General features: G+C 42.8%; 1 protein-coding gene across 4 annotated transcripts in view; it reads right to left on the reverse strand.

The window, feature by feature from the left end:
• C5_1H1orf162 (chromosome 5_1 C1orf162 homolog) overlaps positions 1 to 14,521 on the reverse strand; it is a 358,091-nt gene that overhangs the window by 233,471 nt on the left and 110,099 nt on the right. For all 4 annotated transcript variants that reach the window (XM_078641275.1, XM_078641272.1, XM_078641273.1 and 1 more), the window contains exons 2-3: positions 12,125 to 12,161; positions 1,778 to 1,946 (exon numbers count right to left, since the gene is read on the reverse strand). In XM_078641275.1, the coding sequence (XP_078497401.1) occupies positions 1,778 to 1,946; positions 12,125 to 12,143 (188 nt within the window). In that variant the 5' untranslated portion in view covers positions 12,144 to 12,161. The remainder of the gene's footprint in view (positions 1 to 1,777; positions 1,947 to 12,124; positions 12,162 to 14,521) is intronic.

Genomic DNA, 14,521 nt, shown 5'->3' on the forward strand with positions numbered 1-14,521 from the left:
GATACAAATACATCATAATGGAATACTTTATGATCTAGCTACAACAGAATAAAAGAATTTTTGAAATTCAAGTATTGGGTGAAGCAATTTGTAAAAAGCGACAGGGTGGGGGGTAGTGGACTCCGACATACGGCAGAACGGAGTAAAGTAAGTAAATAAATCAACAATTTAACTTGCACCTGCTGCATTGCCAACTCGTCTACTACCCCTCCACCCTGCCCCTGCCCTGCTCGCACCGCCCACCGCCCGCAGCACTCCCTCAGCGAGCCGCCACTGCTCGATACATTCATCATAAGGCGCTCTTCATATCTGGTCTGGATATTCCCTACACCCCTGTGTTCGTATTGCTGCTGCCTATCTGCTGCTCATCTGTTCCCAGGTCTGAACTCTAAAGAAAGCACAATTACTCCTGATAACAAGTCCAAAACAAGCACCCACACTCCCATGAGAGGCACAAAATCTTCAAAAATCATGAAAAACCTTTTGAGGAAGACTATAAACATTTTTTTTAATTATTTCAAAAAGTAAAGAAAAAATACTTAGCATATACTAAAAACATACTCATAGATAACCCTTTTCAGATCTCAAAATGAGCAATGTACAGACAACCATTCACCAAGACTGTAGGACAAAAGAGGTGTATTGCAATATATAGTAGTTCCAGAAGAAGCAGTTTGCAGTCAAGTATTTTTGTATGTGTTCTAAAGCAAGTTTGCAGACACTGATATCGGTATTTCTTATTTCAATTTCATACTGAAAAAAGTATTTATTTCAAATTGATGTTAATTTTTAATCTGTGACCAACTTAGTTTGATTCGTGGTCTTGCATATGAACTTACTTTAATATGTCAGAAACACCTCTATTTATGATATAGTTAACACCTTCGTATTGCCTGGAGTCCCTTTTCTATTTCGATAATTGTTCATGGCATATGGCGGTCTGGGTAAATAAAGACCTCATTCATACTATCCAGTCGTCAGTCCAAATAATGTATAATATGTGCTATTTATGCAGCTGCTGGATGCAGCCGCTGGATAAATAGTGCTGTTTTCAGCAAATAGCAGAGATGATGTGCTAGTTGGCCAGTGGCCTGATAAATAGCAGAGATTGTATACTCTTTTGTCCAGTGGCTGGATAAGAAGCCACTTCATCATCTGACAGGAATGGAAGACAAGCTTCAAACCCCAAGCACTTGACGATCTGAGGCATCAAAATGTAGGAGACAGGAAGTGGCTGGATAAGGGGGCTTGCTTTGGCTGAGCCTGAGGCTAAGAGGAAGGCATCAGAATAAGTTGGGCAGGGGAGATAGCCTGCGACTTCAAGTGATTGCCATTGGGGGAAAGTGTGAATAAAGTAATACTCTAAGCAGACTGATCATGGATGATTATCACAAGGATTGGGACATTAGCTATGAGCTGGTGGCGCGTAACTGGCCAAGATGAAGGGAGTGTTTGCAGTATAGTGTGAAATGTGATTCTAATTGTGCAAATGAACTCTTTCTGGCATTCCTCTTGTTCTGCAAACAACTGGACAACATGATATAAACCACAGAGATGAAAACTTTTGTATTCTTCATAGATCTGTACACTCGTGTATTTCAGGCTGCACTGAGCACTTTTGGTCTTGTGCCGCGCTGTGTATATTGGAGCTTCTCATTACTAAGGCACAACGTGAGCATCATCACTCATACTGTGTACATCTGGAGTACCATTAGTATTTCTGCCTCCTGGTATTGTGAAACGTAAATAACGTGTGAGAGTGTATAATTCTACATACCTGCATATTTCTTTGACTGTGTCCATTGTAACTGCCGATGTTGTTAGAGGTGTTTCTGTGGTAGTATTAGGTGGCTCTGTAGTTGTAGTTGTTGTTGTAGTTGTTGGTGTAGTTGTTGTTGTGGTTGTTGTTGTGGTTGTGGTTGTTGTTGATGCTGGAGTTGCTGGTGCTACAGAAAGCAGATATTAGATAGCATTACCAATTGTGGTATGTAATTGTACAATAGAGGGTGCCCTGCATCTAATGAGAAGAGGAGTGTTTAGTGTGGAGTTCGGTTTGAGTGGATCACCTAAATAAAGCATGTGAACAGTCAGCACCTGAATGTACCACAATAGAGCCCCTACATAAGAAGTCAATGTTCGTTCCTCACAATTCATCAACATTCTTCTCCTCCAGTATACTAGCTGATTTTGTTCGGGATAAATCCGGCAGGGTTATTTACACCTGTCATTTTGAAAGATTTGATGGATCTCTGTAGTTGTTTTAGGATTCAATGATAATAGATAGATAGATATTCCTTATTTCCTCAAACAAAGCAAATATACTACCTTTGCTCTATTGGGAGTGGAGAGACGAGGCCAAATCCTGATGGTTAAGTCTGAATAAATTGAAGATGGCCCCACCAGAAGTAAATTGTATAAAGCAACAAAGGTCATTGACAACTTTCTGTAGGGACTTGGAATGATTATAGGACACAATCTGTGCTATAATGATAAGGTGTCCAGCCGTACCCTGTTTATTATTCAGTACACAATAGAAAAGGGGATTTCACAGCACACAAATTCACAGTGGGACGCAATCCTGCATCCAGTCCACACAACAATAAAACATGACAAACAATATTTACAAGGATAAAGTGTATCTCAGGCAAAGTTAGAAAACTAGTGAGACGCTAATGAAGTAGCAGAATCAATCTAGCTGTGCTCATGTAGTACAACACAATTGGGTCACACAATGGAGAACTAGTTCATAACTACATCAACTGTCTACGGCGTTTCGATCCCATTAAAAATGAAGGATCATCATCAGGACTGACAATGTTTTGCCTGAATTATAAGCCTGTAAGAGAACAGGGAGACAGGGAACATAAAGAACATTTGTTTAAAACCTCTCCTAGAACAACAATTCTGACCGGATTTTCAGACCATGCTTATAGTGAATAACTGCCATACGTGAGTGTGCAGAACGTGTGTTGTGACAGGCACTCCACAGACAGTCAAGGAATTAAAATTGGTAAGAATTACCCGTGGTTGTAGGTGAGGGTCACTAGTGTGACTAGTGAAGCTAGTTGTGGAGGACGGTTATTGTGACTTATAATGAAGTGACAGTGGCTGCCCATGGCTGTGGACAGGGCAAGGAGAGTTCAAAGTAACGTTGGGTACCTGGACATATGTACAACTGTCATGAGTTGGGTCCAAGGCATCTGGTATCGAGCGTTCCAAACCAAGGGGTGGTTCTGTGGAAGTGAGGGGAGAGAGTGAGAACTAGGCAACCCTAGTAGGTCGAGAACCCAGGTACATGACTCGGCGTACATACCTATGCCTAGAATGAAGGCACAAGGAACAGGGATCCGTAGGGTTTGCCGAACATCGTAGTGTCGGGCAGTATGCGTTAGTACCGAGGGTCGAGAATGGCCCAGGATCGGAAGGAATCGACGCTGTGGTCGTGTCTGTGGAGGAAGGGTTCTCCGTTAATAGAACCATAAACCGCTGCCGGTTCCCGTGGGGTACTAGACGGAGAGATGGACATACCTGCAATTCCTCCGGCGGAGTCCCGTATTCAATTAACCAGGAACCGCTCGTTGAAAACAATGTCTGAACCTATTGGGACAGGGGGAAAGACAAGCTGTAGGGCTGGCCTGGGAAATATAGTAATATACAATTGCCGAAGCATGGTGGAATGACTCACCTAATAGTTCAGTTCACGGGTCCAATGCGGGGCAGGATCGCACCGGTCAGAGGAAAAGTCTCTTTGTGGAGAGCCGGTATATATAAGTCGGTATCAACGCTGCAAGGGGCGGAAGTGCCGACGTAATGGCTATGGTGGCCATATTGGGAGGGGAGGAAGTAGTCCCCTGGAATTAGGTCGGCCATCTTGGAATGGTGTAAGTTATTGTACACGTCCAAGGTTGTGAGGGGGGTTAAGGGATAGGGATCGGCGCAGTGAGAATGCGTAATCCAAAAAGGGCATAAAAATTGGAAAGAAAGAAAGGGAAAGGAAACAAAAATCCGGAGATCCGAATGCTGTGCTACTAACCGTGATAAGAGAACAATTGAGTTAGGAACAAGTGGTGCAGTGAACATGCGAGTGACTTTTTACAATTGACAGCTGTAATGTTAGGCAGACATGGGTTTATAGAAAGATGAATCACTGGTTTACAAGAGTGCGGTCCAATCCTCATTACGATTAAGTCCACTTCTTATACTATCCAGAAGTATAATCATTTTCAGTTCCTCTCTGTTGAGTAGGCACGCCATGTCGCCTCCACGAGGAGGCAATTTCAATGATTTCAAGACAGTCCATTTCAGGTCATCCTCAGTATGTCCTTTTTCCATAAAGTGGTCAACCAAGGGGGCATTCACAGTCTTACAACGGATTCTGCTGCGGTGCTGGCATATTCCTGTCTTGACTTTTTGCACGGTTTGACCAACATACAACAATTGACATGGACATTCAATCAAGTAAATCACATCACTGGTATTGCAGTTAGTAAAGGTTTTACTTTGAAACATAACATTGTTAAAGCTGAAGGATTTGCCTTCCATAGTAAGGTCACACACAGTAAAAGACCCACATTTGGCATGTCCTACAAGAGGTGCTTGATTCCAAAGAGAATCTATTGTTGTATGTGGGGGTGGGCTAGGTAGTGCAGCCCTCACAAGATGGTCCTTCAAGTTGGAACTTTTCTTAAAGGCAAAAACTGGACGGTCAATTTGTAGTATCCCAGCATTCAATATGGGCCAATGTCGTATTATGCATTTTCTCAGGGCATTAGAGACAGGCGAGAAGGTGGTTACACAGGCTATTTTGTTACTCGTTTTTGTTTGGGGCATAGGAGAGATTCCCATGGGCAGCACGAAGCCCTTTTAACTGCTCTGCGGACCAATCTTTTGGGGTAGCCCCTCTCTTTTAGTTTATTCGTTAAAACTGTGGCCTCCTTGAAGTAATCTTCTTTCGCATAACAATTTCTTATGCACAAGAATTGCGAGTAGGGCAATGAGCCCCTAAGTGCTCTCGGGTGATTGTAGCTTAACTACGTGTTTCTTTCAGTTGGCTTGCAGTACAATCTAGTGTGTAAAGAACCTTCTGAATGGTAAATGGTTAGATCAAGAAAAGCAATGGACTGGGTGTCAACTGTACTGGTAAAGGTTAAGCCTGAGCAATTGATGTTTAACCAATGGATAAACTGTTTGAGGCTGTCAAGGTTTTCATTCCAAATTAGAAAAATATCATCGATGTAGCGTCTCCAGATGGAGATGGCTGACGAAAAGGGGTTAGAGGGGGCCAGTATGGTATTGGTCTCGATGTTGTCCATAAAAAGTATAGCTAGATTCGGGGCAAAAATTGCGCCCATTGATGTGCCCTTAACTTGCTGGTAGTATTGCTGTTCGAATGTGAAAAAGTTCTTGGTCAGGCATATTTCCAATAATTGGAGAATAAATAAGGATGGGACACGGTGTGGTCTAGGCCTATATCCTGTATGACCAGTAGGGCTGCAGTCTGGGGAATATTTGTGTACAAGGACTCAACGTCCATTGTACACAACAGTTGGTCACCTAGATTGAACGGAATTTCTTCAATTAGGTTAACCATGTCCATAAAGTAAAGACATGTTTGTTTGAATGCTTCAATTTTCGGCTGACGTTCAGCGGAACCAAGTCTGCCCCATGGTTCAAAGATCCCGCAGCTCCTTACCGTTCTACTGGAGTGCAAAATAAAAGTCCTCTCTTTGCACAATGTTCTCAATTTGACTAAAGTCCTATGATGGTGATAAACTAGCCATGGAACACAGAACATGCGCTGGATGAACTTAGATCTTAGTTAAAGAAGTAAGTTTGGATGAGTGTAGGGTTACAACTTTCACATCATAATCTATGTTTTAAACATTTCCCAGACGAAAGTGGCATGCCTTTTTGTGGAAACAATCAAGAGATATATATCTATAGGAGGAATGTACAATGTTTTAGAGTTTGTCAGGAGCTGTGGAAAACATCCTGCAAACCAAACTCATTCCCCTTATGAAAAGGCCTGGGAGTGAAATTCTGCTCGGCTCACGGTGTTTGCAGAATTGTTCCCACTCCCCACATAGTGTGCTGAGTTCCAAAAAACTCAGCAGAGCAGAGTTTTTACCTTCGCTTGCACGCGCCAACATTAAGTGCAAGCGAGGAAAAACATACTCCAGACAACATCCTGCCGAGATTTCTTAATGCGGGCAGTCGCAGATGGTTGCTAACGCTCATGTTGAGGAAAATCCTTTTACGTGAGGAAGCTCCAGTTCGAGTAGAATATCTACTTGAGCAGCAGAAAGAAGCAGCACCCTCTTGCACTGCACATGGTGCAGTTGGAGCTGATTTTACAGCACAGAACCAACACCTGGTGCTACACATTTGCAGAAATGGCACAACGTAACGCACCCCACCGCTTGTTGAACTTGGCGTAGCGTGGCAGAGTTTTTTGGTGACTTTGCAGAGTTCCGCATAGCAGAACTTTGCCTAGGCCTACTTATGAACAAATTGCAAAACTCTCAAAAGAAACCTTATGTCTCTGTCCTTTAGCTTGTGGCAGTGGAGATCAGAAGTGAGCACCATGGCTGAGGTGCAGCGTTAGCAGAGAGGAAATTAGGTAGTTGTACTAGCAGCTCTTGAGGCCACATTATCCACGTTGGTCCACTAACGAAATTTTAATTGAAAAAAACAAACCATACACTAATGACCTCATGCCAACAGGAAAGTGGAGAAGTTTGAGATAAATCTAAGCAAAGCACTGTGTATTGGACTAGAATAATGCAAAGGCATGGAGTGGTCACTGCACAACACTTTCGGAGTATACACACAAACACTTCATTCGATTGATAAATGCATCCACCTATGTTGGTGTTTGGAAGATTGCTCAGGGATTCCATCCCATCAACACATCAAGTGGACATCTAAGCCACTGTATGCAAATCAAAGGCATACCAATAAAGGAGGGCGAATACGAACAATCGCACCAGCCAATGGAGAAGAGCTACCCCACCCGTTAGCCAAATTAGGATTATAGTCCTTTTTTTTTTTTCCTCATTTGCCGACCATCTCACTTTGAATATACACTCAGGTCGTCCGTACCCACACTCAGCAAACTGAGAGGCATAGGTGGCTAAGGGTTGGAATCGGCCACCTACCGGCACTTAGACTTGCTGATGTGCACACCCAAGCACCCACTGAGATAACTATTTTACAAGCTTCTAGAGCTAGATGGCCTTTGTATTGGGAGCTCCCTGCTCATACTGGAAGTGGTCTCGACCTGGCCTTAGAGTATTCAGGCAGCATAATCATAGGACCCTGGAGGGAAGAAAAAAACAAACTAACCCCCCACCCCCACTCCGGGTCCCATCTTGATTTCAATATATTCCAGAAAGTTCTCTTCTTTTGCCTGCCAGTTCTCGATAGATCCAACTTAGAAGTCACAAGAACTGAAGATTGCCAGTCCAAAAAGGTAGGAGGGATGAGTTCTGTCCATTTTATGCATATTTGTCTCCTAGCCAGAAGCAAGGCGTAAAAAAGTAGCGATCTTGCACGGCCTCTAACATTATCCTGAAGGCCAAAAAAGACCAAGGGTAAATCGATGATAACAGGGATTCCAATTAAGTCCGACATAAATTTGCCAACACTGTCCTAAAAGGAGGCCAGAGCTGGGCACTCTTTAAACAATTAAACATATGAGTGTCAGAAGCCGAGGCCAGACCACATATCTTGCAGCATACAGGCAGCTCTTTATTGATTTTAGAGAGCTTCAGCTGGGTGAAATAGACCCTATGGATAGTACGTAGATGATTCCTTTTTAGCCACGCCGGCCTTACTATATCATACAGGAGTTTACACAAGTTTTGCCACAGAGTGTCGCATTCTTGGCCTGGTATTTCACTCCCCCATAGAACTTGAGAAAGTTTGAACTCTCCATTCACTGCCTCCAACACTGCTTGATACCAGAAGGAGACTTCTTTCTTCCCTCGAGGTCTGGTCACAAGGTTATACTCTAAGTCGGTGCCTTTCCCTAATAAGCCACCCTTGGTTGTTTGTAACTGAGCCTGAACCCAGATAGCCAGCTGGAGGTATTTGAACCTGGATAAACCTGGCCCAACCCTCTCGCTAAGTTTTTCCCATGTTAACAAACTGCGATCTGAGATCAGGTCCCCCCAAACTGCCAGGATTATAGTCCTTATCAAATCAATACATTTGGTGGTCTGAACACCATGGACTACACTGGGCAGTCATTGTAGTGAAGGGTAGCAAGATTACCAACACCCACAGAGAATTGGAGCTAGTAAGGCAAAGCATAAGGGTTTGCTATTCAAAAGGATGAAGGACACTTGGCTTTATGAAATTCCCCCAACCTAGAAAAGAGCGATCCCAGAATGAAAATATTTTTTGGGGTGTAGGGTATTTGACACCGCCAACGTTTAAAAAAAATATATATGTATTTATATTTATTTTTATATAGTGGGAACTTGACCCAGAGGTATCAGGTATCAGAGCGCTTTACATAGCACCAGTTGCATTACATGAGGACACATTCATTTTTGATAGGCACAGGTAGATTAAGTGATTTACCCGGTTCCCCAGATTCGAGGTCAGCCGCCCTAGCCATTAGGCTAACTCCTCTCCCCTCTCACTGTTACCATCAAGAGAGCTGAGCCAACTCCCCAGTAGGAGAAACATGTTCAGAAAGCACCCAAAACCCACAGTGCAGATGGGTAGTGCTGAGCCATAAGGAATCCAGAGACACAATTCTGGCCATATGCGATGCAAAGCCAGAAACTCAGAGACTATTTCTGGTGACTAAATGGACACTTGTAATTATTCTTGTTGACTCTGTTAGGTCTTATCATAATTCAAGATGGAAAAGGATTTAGTGTGCCATACAGCCACTACAAGGACATGTGATGATATTGGTAGGGAACCCGAGGTCTGATGTGACCAAGGATACAAATAAATGTGGTCAGCAGAGACCAGATCCAGGGTGTTTTAGCCGTGCTAGTGGTCTTGCCATGCTAAGCATCATTCTCACCTATGCCACTGGCACAGAAGGGCAACAGCACAAAGGCTGGCTGCAACCCTTATAGAGCTGCTAAAATAAAAGGATAGACATCACAGGTTGATAGTCTCTGCTTCCCACAGCTAGACCTGCAAATTTTGCAGCAACTAAACTACCCATATAAATACCCACATACAAGTTGCCATGGTCCACAGGAGCAAAGGAAAAGGGAGTCGAACGGTGTGCCCCTCCCCCGCCAACAGGACTTTGTCCTGCCACTGACGGCATTCTGTGTAACACTCATGGCCCGTGTTTGAATTGGTGTGTTTATATCGGGGGCTGGGAGGTCACAACCCCCCACCTCCCTTGCTGGCAAAAGAAAGGCCCCTAAAGGCATAGCCACAGAGAGTAGAACCATCCCTCTAAGCCACAGAACATCCCATTTGCAGCCTCATAGGGGAGAGCGAAACTTCTTCACCCCACATCACCTCCCCTAGACTTGCTGAACATTTTCAGCTCCGTTGGGAGAGACCATAGTGTCTGAGGGGGATATCAGGGTGTAAAATAAATCACTGTGTAAAGAATGCTCCAGCACTGGAGACTGAATCTATGGAGGCATTTCTTAAATCCTTTAAGTCTTGGTCGCCATTAGACCCTTTCCTCCAGATGTGCTTTTAAAAGGTGGAACCATACCTAATACCATGTTAATGAATGTTTTGAACCTCTCGTTGGAGAGCGGTAACATTCTGATAGCCTGGACACAGGCAATAGTCAAACCTCGTTTAAAAAAACCTATTGCCAGCCGAGATTCACTAGAAAACTACAGACCTATTTCTCTTCTCCCAGCAGCCAGCAAAGTCCTTGAGACGCATGTTATTAAACATCTATCTGTCTATCTAGAAACCCACACAAACGGATTTTAGACAGGGGAGCAGTACTGAACAAATCTACTTGCAGCCACTGAAGAGTTAGGAGGATTCTGGATAGGGGTGGCACGGCCACCTTGATCATGCTAGATCTTAATGTGGGATTTGATACCATCTCTCACACCACTCTCAGAGAGAGGTTAAAAGAAGTGGAAATAGAGGACGCTACCCTAAATTCACTTACAGCCCTTTTGGCTGAAAGATGTTTTATGGTGTGTGAGGAAGTCTTCCCTTCTGATGTCTTTCCTCTTATCTGAAGGGTATTGTATTGTATAGTATTGTATAGTATATTTATATAGCATAAAAACTGTCACCCTACGGGTATCCTGGCACTTAGACTTCAGAGTAGTTAGCACGTGGGCAAACCTAGGCTGGCCGTAGAAGGTCTAGTTTTCCGCCCTTGGAAATAACCAAGTTTTCAGAATCTTTCTAAAACAGGTCAACGAATTGGCTTGTCTGATGGTCTGGGATCTTCCCTGAGCTCCACACTTTTCAATATTTATGTCGCCCCTTGGCGGAGCTCATTCAGCCATTCAGCCTGGACCTAACTTCATATGCGGAAGACATGCAAATTATTATGGCAATCAATTTCATCTCTAACCATACCCCGCCCCAGCTCGTCCAATGCTTAACAAAGGTCACTGAATGGATGGCCGCTAATTCACTGAAAATGAATGGTGGAAAGACTGAAGTCATGACTATGGGTAACCATCCCTAAAAATGGTTAGATATTGACTGGCCAGAGCAACTGTGTGATTGTCCCAAACCAAAGCCGGCTTTAAAGAATCTGGGATTCTGGATTGATGACAGGCTTAATATGGAAACTCAGGCCCACAAACTCTCGGAACTTGCTTTGGTATCTTCAGATCCTTGAAGAAATGTCCCACATTGCTTCCACCATCTACAAAGAGAGTGGTGGTGCAGAGGAGGGTCTGCTAAAGGCTAGACTATGTACATTTGAATTCCTAAGTATGTTATTAAAAGACTACAGGTAATCTGGAATGCAGCGCTGAAGTTTTATGTAAAATATCCAAATACCAGTCAGCAAGCCTGGCATTGGTAGCCTTATAATGGCTGCCTGTATGAAAGAGGATTCAATTCAAGGCCCTGTGTATAGCCCACAAGATAATGCATGGCAACAGCCCTCCAATTATTTCAAAGATGATCTCTCCTTATGACCCCGCACAATGCTCTTCTGTCACTTTCTTATGGATTTTTGAAGGTCCCTGTGATCAGGAGAGCAAGATTTGGGGGCTGCGCTTTTTTCTATTGTGTGCCGAAAGTGTGGAATGGCTTACCTATATCCCTGAAATTGGAACAGACAGAAGTAAAGTTCAGGAAACTATTGAAAACATACCAGCATTAGATAGGGCATTTGTGCTGTCTTGGTCTGAAGTAGCGCTGGGAAGCTTTGTCAAGGTAGCCATGCACTTTACAAATACCAAGTTCAATTGAATCAAACTGAATAAATATCCGTACTCTGAGGCAGTCACCCTGCGCTTATATGTATAGTATCGCCAAAAACATCTGTCTGTTTTATACTGCTGCTTTCACAAGTCTATTGTGGCAGAACATTTAAACCAGTGCTTAATTTGAGATGGGGGTCTCTGGTGCTCGGTACCGGCACTTAATTGCAACACCGGCGCCTATGACAGTCTGCCACAAGGTGGCACTGTCTGGCTAATTTAGAGATTACGAAAATAACAGTTCATTATTATTTCAATATAGATTAAAAATGCATGTTACCTGCTGCCCAAGCCAATCATATAGCTTTGGGGACCTGAACTATTCCAAATTGTCACACTTGTAGGAGTGTGATGGTCAGTAGTTGAGTTGTATCATTGGCAGCACAGCAGGGGCAATGTATGGTTTAAGCTGCAGTGGCCTCCTGATAAGAGCCCTGGCATTTATTTCTTTACAAATTAGCACCGATTTAGTGGTAGTTTTGTGTGGAGTTCAATGCAGAAATCTAGGCTTGTTCTATAGATCTTCACGTACAGCTCCCTGGGGTGGATAGCAGGATAGTCTCATGGCTGAATTAGACCCTCAAAGTTTAGAGGTGTAGGCGACCTATTGGAAACAATGCTTAGGCAACCTGGACACAGATGTCAGTCGTGGCTGTCAGGGTTTTCAGGAGACTGGATTTGTTCAACATTCATTCTAAGCACTACATTTCTGCAGTACTTACCTGAACCGCTATTTCCCATTGCTTCTCCTCTCTATGACTGAAAACAAAGAGAAGAGAGGTAAGGTTAGCACACTGACTCCAGGTTCTCCATAGTATGTATTGCATAGTGATGGAGCGGTAATTTCTTCTGGTAATTTCTCAATGTAAAACCCTCATGCTACCTCTAATTTACCGCTCAAAAGGTGTTGGGCCCTTCACACCATGTATTACCTTCAGGAGATTTAAATAAACCTGAACAGTCAAAAAATGCTATTTATTATTCAAGCCAATAAAGAGAGTTGTTGAGTATTTTAAAGGGTTTTATTTTCTAGTCAAAAGTTAATTTTTTTTCTCTGACCCTTTATTCATTAGTAAAATATCAATCAGGTTACAGAATTTGGAGAACATGAAAAATAGCATTAATACGGAACACATTACAGTCTGCATATCAGCATTACATGTAGGAAAGAAAATGTTGCGCAACATTTCAGTCACAATTCTTAAAGAGTTTCTAAGAAAAATAGTCTTGCAAAGCTAATCAATAATTAAATAGTTGGCAAAAATCTCCCATTAAGAGAAATAAATGCATAAAACAAATAAATCTTTTTAGACCTAATTAATTAGTCAAAAAATAAACTTAAAGTTTAGCATCTAAATCTAAAGAGCCTTTCTATCTGTTGCTGCTCTGTGCATCTCTGTGTCTAAAGAGGAAAGCAGCCCGCCCTTCACAGGCCTCAAAGGAATGTGGCCTGCAGTGCCAAGATATGACGTGGAAGCAAGAAACCTCCCCCTGACTCTCCTTGGACGCAACCACCCTTCAGCAATCTCCCGGGACGTTTCTCGTACCTAACCCATAGGATGTCTGTTCTAATCTATTCCTTCTCTCAGGAGCTCACACACCCCCCTAATGAGCCTAGAAGCCAGCTGAGCTGAGAAAGCCAGCCCCTCCTCCGGAAAGGGAATTATTTAAACTCTAATTATTGGCAGACTACACAAAGATGTAGCATCTTTCAGGAAAACCTGTACATGATTGGTCAGTCATGATGGCATGAGTTCTCACTACCCTGACTCATTCTAAAAACCTGACTTTACCAGTTTTAACAAAAGAAGCGCAAATGATTCGATACATTTATAAACGTTTGCAACATTTACTAGGAAAAATGTTTCATTCTAATTCATCCTTCCTTCCTTCCACAGCGTAGTCAGATGGATACTTTTAACTAACTGGCTCAGTCTGCGCATGCACCCTTCTCTTTACAAGTCATAGCCTTGATGGATTCACAGGCAGCCATGTTTTGTGTAGGCCCCAAAAATAAACAGACACAAATAAAATATTATTTTCATGTAAATCAGCCCATTATGTTTCCCAACTCCATACTAATACCCCTTATAAATGTTTACCTAGCCAAGCTATTAGTATAAAGCTGCTTTTTCTAATTTGTGTACAACATGCAAAAATGTGCAATGTGCAAAATAGCATTTTCATGCTTTAGTGTACATTTTAAAAGCACACACAGTTACTACAGCGCACACAACAACATGCTTTAATGTTTTAGATAGCTTTTCATGCAAAAAAGCATTTAGTCCCCTGTGTAGTGTTTGGTGCATTATTAATTCACACACATTATAAAAAGAGGTGTTATTAACTGAAATGTTTATCAAAATATGCAACAAGTCAAAGTCTCTTAAGACAGAAATAGTGAATTTAGATTGCAAGGGATGAGCTGGGAAGAGAGAAACACATTCTATTAATCTTCAAAGGTAAAAAGGCCACTTTCCTCTACACTGCAAAAACACATGTTAATTCAGCAAAAGCATTTCAGACTGAATAGGCCTCACTATCATGTTTTTCATGTGCCATGTTTTTAACTTGCATCAAAATGTGTGTGGCAATTTAAATGCAGTCTGTCTGTAGCACAAAATTAAAACAATGCCTGACTGCAGATAGAATCTGCTCCATCAATAGACTTAGGCCCCCAATTATAGGTTGAGCGGAGAGGTAATGCTGGGTGGGATACCGCTTCACCCCTTAATAACTAACCCAGTGTTCCAGCACATGGATTTCCTGAGTGTGAAAACACTGGACTCGTTTTCACCACTAGTAAAAAAAATCTATCCAGTTAAATCGTTGTGGTCTGCAAGTGCAGCGCGGCCCTGAACCTCGGAACACACCCAACCATCGTCAAAGTAATAGAGGACCAAGCAAAGCTCCCCACTGGCAGGGCACATATTCCCCTTCCCTTGCCAATCTCTGCCCCCACTGGCCCATGCTCTCATTTACCACATGCTCAGCGCTGTTAAACGTGAGAGTTAATCCTAAAGGAACATCAAAGTCCACGCAGAATTTCACATGGAAAAACCAGACCTGCACAGTCATTCCTCGTTCTGTAGTGATCAACTTGCAATTCCATGGTATCG

The sequence above is a fragment of the Lissotriton helveticus genome, chromosome 5_1 (assembly GCF_964261635.1).
Source record: "Lissotriton helveticus chromosome 5_1, aLisHel1.1, whole genome shotgun sequence".
Classification (NCBI taxonomy): Eukaryota; Metazoa; Chordata; class Amphibia; order Caudata; family Salamandridae; genus Lissotriton; species Lissotriton helveticus.